The sequence below is a fragment of the Miscanthus floridulus genome, chromosome 7, assembly GCF_019320115.1.
Source record: "Miscanthus floridulus cultivar M001 chromosome 7, ASM1932011v1, whole genome shotgun sequence".
NCBI lineage: Eukaryota > Viridiplantae > Streptophyta > Magnoliopsida > Poales > Poaceae > Miscanthus > Miscanthus floridulus.
This window is the reverse complement of record NC_089586.1, coordinates 17211598-17219465: the sequence shown is the minus strand read 5'-3', so window position 1 is coordinate 17219465 and position 7868 is coordinate 17211598. Positions and strand designations below refer to the sequence as shown.

General features: G+C 47.6%; 1 protein-coding gene across 3 annotated transcripts; it reads right to left on the bottom strand.

Moving 5' to 3' along the window:
• Positions 1-1697: 1697 nt before the first annotated feature.
• On the bottom strand, positions 1698-6998 carry LOC136466642 (squamosa promoter-binding-like protein 3). Of its 3 annotated transcripts, none has more exons than XM_066465113.1 (6): positions 6309-6998; positions 6084-6176; positions 5242-5973; positions 4965-5101; positions 4093-4353; positions 1698-2536 (listed from the first exon to the last, which is right to left on the bottom strand). In XM_066465113.1, the coding sequence occupies exons 3-6, from the start codon at positions 5916-5918 to the stop codon at positions 2142-2144; spliced, it is 1470 nt and encodes a 489-aa protein (XP_066321210.1). In that variant the 5' UTR covers positions 5919-5973; positions 6084-6176; positions 6309-6998; the 3' UTR covers positions 1698-2141. The 3 variants fall into 3 exon arrangements, with proteins under 3 accessions (XP_066321210.1, XP_066321209.1, XP_066321208.1); XM_066465112.1 differs by lacking the exon at positions 6084-6176 and having other exon boundaries at positions 6309-6520; positions 6669-6997; XM_066465111.1 differs by lacking the exon at positions 6084-6176 and having other exon boundaries at positions 6309-6997.
• Between the last annotated feature and the right edge of the window lie 870 nt (positions 6999-7868).

Here is a 7868-nt window from a genome sequence, read left to right as displayed (position 1 = left end):
CATCATTAGTGCATAGAGAGTAGCAAGTGTGCATCCACCTTTCTCATTAGCCTTGTCTTGGTCAAGTAAGAGTTTATGCTTGTTACTCTTGGTGATCGCCATCACCTAGACGGCTCAGTGGTAATTGAAAGCTTGGTGATCATCCGGCGAAGCTTGTGGATGACCCAAGTCATGGTGTAAGCGGTTGTGGGCGATTCACCGCGACACTTTGAAGTATCGAAGCAAGTGTGCATCCACCTTGCGCGGATCAAGGGGGAGCTACACCCTTGCGCGGGTGCTCCAATGAGGACCAGTGGTGAGTGACAACTCTCTGATGCCTTAGAAAAACATCGTCACGTTCCTGTCTCTCTTTACTTTGAGCATTTACTTTTGAACAATTCAATTCAAATCTTTATATTCTTAGAATTATCATGACTTTTATACGGTAGATTAATAAAGAACACACTTAGACACTAGGGGTGAAATGAGCCAAGCGTAAAGCTTAATTATTGCGAGAAATTTAGAATGGTAGGTTGCAGTTTGAGAAACTTCCTGCGACAGTTGTCGATCTGAGCCGCACAAGAATCAGGAATGATCCAAAATTAGAGCGAGGAGGGGTCCTTCCATTGGCAGCCGCGGCGGAGGAATAAGAGTCTGGATGGGCGGCCGCCGGCCGGTGAGAGGTCGGCGTCGGGGTTCCTGCACGCTGATAGGCTGATTGCTAGGCCGGATGCATCGCAGCTCGGCAGTTGGCAGTTGGGAAAGGAAAGCTCTAGGCACGACCGCAGCCAGAGATGGGAGGGAGGTGCGGCCCGCGGGGCGCGGGCGACGAGCAAGGCGAGGCATGGGCTGCCGTGGCCGCCAAGGTCCGCCGCCGCCGCGTCATCGTCCATTTGCTCTCCAGCCAGCAGTTAACGCCCTCGTTGCGGACAGTGGCGGACCTAGGATTTTACCACAGGGTATGCCACTCAAAAAAATTCTTATACAATTTGATAAAATTATTTTTAATTTTTAAAACAATATTCCAATTCAGTAAAAACCACATGCATCAAATAACATGATAAGCCTTAATTTCAAGGATTAAACTAGAAACTATGACATATTATGATATAAATAGTTCAAATAAAATTAAAAAATATAGACATAAAAGAGAATTATAATATTACATGTCTCACTTGTTTACCCACCGCTTTCTGATGACATGAATATCTCATTATATCATCTTCATCCACTTAGAAGAAAAAATAACATGTTTAATATATGTGACTAGACAACTAATGTTGAAGTGCAGACTTTATAAAAGGGGACAGGACACTATACATAGCTACAGATTTCCATCCCGTTGCGTATCTCACATGGCACAACCAGATGTGATAAAAAAATTGAAAAATAAAGGACAAAACATATTATTTATAGTTATAATATCTAGAGGGGATAAAAAATTGAAAAAATAATACTAAGAAACATTTGAGGCCTCATGGGACAAATGAAGTGGGGATGAAAATAGAAAACTAAAGGATAAAGTATATTATATATAGTTAATTTCAAAGGAGACAAAATTAAATAGAAATTAAATTTAAAACGAAAATGAGGCTGCAAAGGATTCAACCAGCGACCATAAAATGGAAAACAAAATACAAAAATGAGGTTGCAGGGGATTGAACCAGAGATCTCTTACTCAAAATGCATGACGCTTACCACTAGGCTAACAAGACAAATTTGTTACTTGGTTGCACATTACTTTATCTTAAACATCATAATACAGTGTTGAGTACAATGCATGCTCCACAGGGTATGCCGTGGCCCACCTGGCATACCCTGTGGGTCCGCCCCTGGTTGCGGAAACAACAGCGGTTAGGATCATCATTCATCAGAGGTAAGAGTGGTGAGAGACATCTGGGATTATTCAAGCAATAGAGTTACATTACACAAATAAATAGAAAGCTAGCGTCACAAAACTGTGGATTATTCAAGCACACGCAGCTCCTGGCGATCCCACGAGTTTCCATGGCAACAAGGCTAGGTCTGTGCAGGCCTTTATTTTGTTCGTTCATTCAGATCAAACATACAGCAGTTCAAAATCCCGAGTTCCAGAGACGCCAGAAGCCGAGTCCGATCCCTCGCAAACCGCACGCTCTACCTGAAGCCTGAAGGGAGAAGCATCAGCGCATCAGGTCGTAGTGGGACGAGGGGCTGTCGTACGACGACGGCGGCCTCAGGAGCTGGAGCAGCTCCTGAGCCGTTGTTGCAATGGCGGCGCCACTGCCCGTGGCATCGAGAGCCTGAAACCGTGCGTGGGCGTGGGCGGGGGCGTGGGCGTGGGCATGGTGGCCCAGGGCCACGCTACCGCCGTCTTGCCACAGCCCTGGTGATGAGGCTTGCATCAAGGAGCTGGAGCTGGCGGCGAGGGTGCTCAGGCCAGCGTGGTGGTGGTGCAGCTGAGCAGTCGGCTGCTGGTTGGTACCAGCACCGGCTGGACTGTTTGACAGAAGAGAGAGAGCACGCTGAAGATCTGGGGCTCCGTCTGGGTTGGAGACGACCGCAGAAGCTTCAACGCCTGGAAACACGTCAAGGGAAGGATGCATGTTATGGTACTAGGTATGTTCAGCGATAGTCAAAATCCTCAAGTTTGTTGAAAATGCATATTTATTCGATACGATAAATGCCATATATGATACTGCAACTGTTGTCCGTCTTAGTTGTTTATTTGGAAACAACCATTCCTGACAGGAGTATATGACTTATGAGATAAGAGTGCAGTGTTAAATTCAGTTAATCTTATAGTTCATAGTAATTAAAACTAAAGCATAGTAGGGTCAATAATTTTCCATATAGAGGATATCATCAATTACCAAAATCAATGATGATTAGATCATTTACAGAAAAAACAACATTCTGGCTCGGTGCCTCTCGAGGTTTTGCCTGCATGTGTAGCATTAGGAACCACAAGTTTTGAGCAGCACAAGCAAAAATCAATCAATCAGTTAAGTTATTCATGGAATCTGGAACCCAAGCATATTGTCTATGAGGATGACACTGTTGGCTACTTACTGATTTCCCAACAATACAAGAAAAGGAAGAAAAAAAATGGCGGTTGGAATCTACTTGACAATGTACCAAATTTCAGAACCAACCATGAGTGCCATCTATCACAACATGCCAAATTTGGGAACCAACCATGATATAAACCCCCCACCCTACACAGAGATCAATACAAACCGTCCTAGGTCCCAATTATGGTGCAGTGGGGTCTGATTCTGAAAAGTTAGCTTAGCGTGCTGTATCCTTTGGCCATGTTATGAAAGAGCTGAATCAAGGTTTAGGTGGCAGCTACTGATGTTGGCAATTCAGTAAAGTGGACAAGTTTCAGATGGAAGGGCAGGCCTGGTGCAGTGGTGAGAGCTGTCTCACTAAGTCACCAGGTCACGGGTTCGAAGCAGCCTCTCCGCAGATTTTGCGGGGGGGGGGGGGGGGGGGGGGGGGGGGGGGGGGGGGCTTGCCTCGGTTTTTCCCTTCCCCAGACCCCACTCATGTGGGAGCCTCCGGCACTAGGTCTGCTCTCTCTTTGGACAAGTTTCAGATGAGACTGCAGGTCTTTGCTGACTCAGCACTTGCAAAACATAAATCATATGCTAGTGTGTTCAAGCCTTGAGTAAAAACGCTCAATCATGTTGCAATAAGCTAGTACAAAGGCAAGAAATAGATTACTTGGATGTTACTAAAAAATGGTGACTGATGGTCATTAACTGACCAAGATAAAAACATCGAAAATATGGCCTAGCAGTCAGGCTCTGATCTCGTCCTTTCAAAGAAAGGTTCTCAGACCGCAAATGCAAGTTCAGAAACATGCTATATACTAGTGTGATGCAAACGTATATGAATGATACAGGTACATATTATAAGTCCTAAACTTCAAATCAGGCGATAACAAATTATGTACACTAACACAGAGACAGAAAAATCATCTGGAAGATAAATTTTATGAAAGGCTCCTAAAATAATAAACATATAGGTGCACCTATCTACGAATTTTCTCTGGTTTGGAATTTCAGGAGAAACAGTTTTTCAAGCAAGTGACTGACCATCGGTTCATAAGTACAGATGAAAAATTACCTTGATCAAGGACCTTTGCACTGGTTCCTTTTAAAGCCGTGAACCCATCAAAATCTTGATGGACACCATGTGGCATAAAGTTGTTCCACACCTGCTGACTTGATAGATGCAACCCATCAACACCAGCAGCTCTTAACCAAGGAGCTTTTGTTTCTGCAAATTTGAAGCCTCCTACTGGGTTATCCCATGAAGAACTTGCACAGCTTCTCATTTGACCATAAGGACCTTGACCAAACAGAAGGCTTGTCTGTTGTCTTGTGTCTGTTTAAGAAAGGCAAGACAAATTCAGTGCTAAAGCTAACAGATTCAGCAATGGAACAAATTATTTGCATAGTATTAATGTTGAAGCTGCTTTCGTACAAACCACAAAGTGCTGAAAATATAGTGGTCATGGCATAGACTTAATAAATTTGAACTAAGGCTTACTCAGCTTCCTAGTATCTCCAAAGCATCAATTTGTTTGTGCAAACGTAAAGTGGGTTTTCCTGAAGTATAATGTGGAACATAACCATATCGAGAGATGGCATCATGGCAGACAAAACTGAATCATGTGTTAGATATCTAAATTGAAAAGAACGGAGCAAATGTGCCCCTCTATACAAATCAAAATGGCACTCCCTCAGATGGAGTTCATCAGTTACCAACACTACCAGAGTAACCATGTCATCTAATATCGTAAATTAAAAAAAAAATGAATCACACCTTAAAAATCATGACACTGAATTGTGAATAAAACAAGGAGATCAATTTCACAGATAAAATATGCAGCTTTGCATTCCTAAGATTCTTAAACATAATAGTTGCTAGAAGAAGATAAATAAATAATGTGTTGGCTTCACAAAATGACAAGGCAACCAAAGGCTTATTACTACCATAGAACATTGCGGACAGCCTTGATGAACCAAAAGAAAGTGCTTCAGGCTGTGGCTTCCGTCTGCGGGCATTGTGATCGTTGAGGCGCCTGCGGCAGCTTTTTTTCTTCTGGTCAAACTCAGATAATCCATGGAACCTGCAAGAAATTGGATTTTCAACATAGCAGAGCATTTTTCCTTCCTACTCAAGGATACCAAAACATGGATCCAAGCAAACAACAGAAAACATGTTTCTCCAAGGAAAAGCGATGCTCGGTTTACAAGCTAAAGAACTCACCGGCTACACTGTTGACAAAAGCGCCGCTCCAGACCAGCAACAACCACCTTGGGAGCCTTCGAATGAGGCTCACAGACTCTGTGCTTCCGATGGTACTCTTTAGCAGAAGACAGATCAACGTTGCAGCCTTCAACCTGACAGTAAGATTTCCGAGTGTTTGGAGCCGCTTTTGCCTTCTTAGCAGAAGCAGGAGGAGTCACTGCACTCGTATCTGACGGCAAACTCTTGACACTCTGCTCTCCACAGACATCTTCAAAATATGTTCTCTTGCCAAGTTTCAGGCTTAGCACCGGCTCTCCACTGCTGATGGCAATCACCGATGATGGAGAGGTCCTGGCATCATTAACCTTTCCCGAATCAGTGTTCTTGTCAGGCGCTTTGGCTGGCACGAAATTGAGCTCCATGTTGTTCCCCTTAGCCTTGGGCGAAGAATCAGTAGATGCGGATACGGAGCTCTTGGATGAACCATACCCCATCTCCGAGCTGGAAGAGAAGGTGCCGCAGGAAGAATGCACTGATTCATGCCTTGTGGCCTCAAGGCCTGCAAACTTGGCCTCACCCTGAGGCGCAGCAGTCATCCTGGGGTTCTCGCTCCCGTTTGCGCCTATGGGCAGCAAATTCTCCCAGTCCCACAACACGGAGGCCTTCTGGTTCCAGTCTATCCCAAAGGAACCCATGCCAGGATCCAAAATCTGAGCGGCTGCTCCTACTTTTCTGCCGAAGCAGCTACCTCTGAAGCAACAAAATGGGAGAGAGAAAGCAGATTAAGAACAGAAAGAATTCGGCTCATGGAAGTTGCAGAAACTGGACAGATTTGCAGGAGCATATCTGGATCACTCAACTATGCATCATCATTAAATTCACAGAGAAGTACGCAAGGTGATATCAGAACGGATGCGGATGGCATGTTGGGGGAGAGAGCAGTTGAACTTTCACTAGATGGATCGTCAATCATGGCAAGAACAGAACAGCAGCGCCATCAAATTCTAGTCTAGCACCAAGAAAGGCAAGGAAAAAAAGCCCACAAGTACGCCAATCAAGGTGCAGCAAAAGGCCAAAGTACTCACCAGGAAAAGGGACAACCTGCCTCTCAATCCGCATCAGCACGCTGGACAGCCATGGAGCACGAGCCGTGGCGGCGGCGGGGCATCGGTGAGCTCGTGGGGGCAACGGGCAAGAAGCTCAGCCTCGCGCACCGGGGCACAAGCTTGGGCACGGGCTCATCCTCATCGAGCTTCCTGGGATCTATACCCTGTTCTTCTCCTCCCCGGCCCTCAGCCTGGAAACCACAGCATCGCCAAGTCGTCAACAACAACTCCGGCGGCTGGACCCTACGCACATCATGGCAGGCAATTGGGAACCACCACTGACCACCCCCCGCACCGCAATTCTACTCCCTCCGTCCGATCTTTCAGCAAGAATCTCACCTCCTCGTTGTGGATGATGGAGAATCTGTGTCTCGTTGCAGCTCTTTCACAGCGACCGGCAAAGGGGGGCAAGCAGTGGGGAAGGGAAACCAGGGCCTCAGAAACCCAAAAGACAGCAGCAGCGAGGAAAGGGGAGCAGATAAGAAAGACAAGATTCCCAATTATCGATACAGTACGCACGATATGGCCAGCCTTTTTATTTTGCATCCATCTCTCTCTATCTCTCGCTCGCTCGCTCTGCAGTCTGCACGGCTCAGATCAGACGGCTAGCTGCCTCCTCCGCAACCACCACCACCAAGGTCCAAGGCAGAAGGCACATGGCCGTCCCTGACCCCCAAGCACGCACAAGCAGGCCTCACCACCAGAGTGACTGCTGTTTACTGCTGCTGCGGCCCCAACCAACCACAACTGCCTCTGGGCTTCTTCCAGCTACTCCCCACCGTCCTACGGCGTGCGGCCACTACGCCCGCCACGGTGGCCAGTGCCGAGCCGTGCGACGAGCCCAATGCCACGAAAGGACCCTCCTTTCTGTACCGGATTTCCAGGACCCTGATGGCAAAGCTCGTGTTGCCACATTTGGAACTTGGAAGGATGGTAGAATGGCCTCTCTGCACTGTACCGCTGTACTCCTCCAGAGAAAAAGAGTGGCGAACATGAGTGGATCGGCAACAGTGGCGCCCTCTCTCTCTTGCACTCTCACTGTGGATGTGGTGCCCTTTTCAAGTCGAGCTGCCATGCTCCGTTTGGCATTGCACTGCACCGTGCCACAGTGGTCAGTGGATAAACAGTGACAGCAACGGCCGGGCTGCTGGCGCCCTTCCTCAGCCTGTTCGGTAGGGCTGAAAGTGGTTGGCTGGGCTGGCTGGTATTGGATTTATCAGCCTAGCCGTTCGGCAGCCCAGCTCGAGCCGAACGGCTGGTTATAAGCCACCAAACCTCTAGTGTACGGCATCGTCCCTCATCTTCTTCCTTTCGCGTCGGTGGCTAGGGTTTCCACGCGCAGGTGCCGCTCGTCGCCGTTTCTCCGCGCGAGTCCCAGCGGTCGTCTACGCCGCGTCGCTGGGCCCCATCGGTGGTGAGCGGGTCGGCTCCCGCCCGCCTCTCTATGCCGTGCCGCGGAACCTCGTCAGCGAGAGCCAAGCTGACGTTGCGCTGCGCCTCCCTCCCCCAACCCGCCTTCGTCCTCACCGACTGCCAGCA

Bases quoted from the DNA above. Each gene is read 5' to 3' on its own strand.
- LOC136466642 (XM_066465113.1), bottom strand. From the start codon at position 5,918: ATGGGTTCCTTTGGGATAGACTGGAACCAGAAGGCCTCCGTGTTGTGG. The intron at 5,102-5,241 runs GTGAGTTCTTTA...AATTTCTTGCAG, and splicing joins TTTTGTCAACAGTGTAGCCG to GTTCCATGGATTATCTGAGT. The intron at 4,354-4,964 runs GTAGTAATAAGC...TTTCTTAAACAG, and splicing joins GCTGTCCGCAATGTTCTATG to ACACAAGACAACAGACAAGC.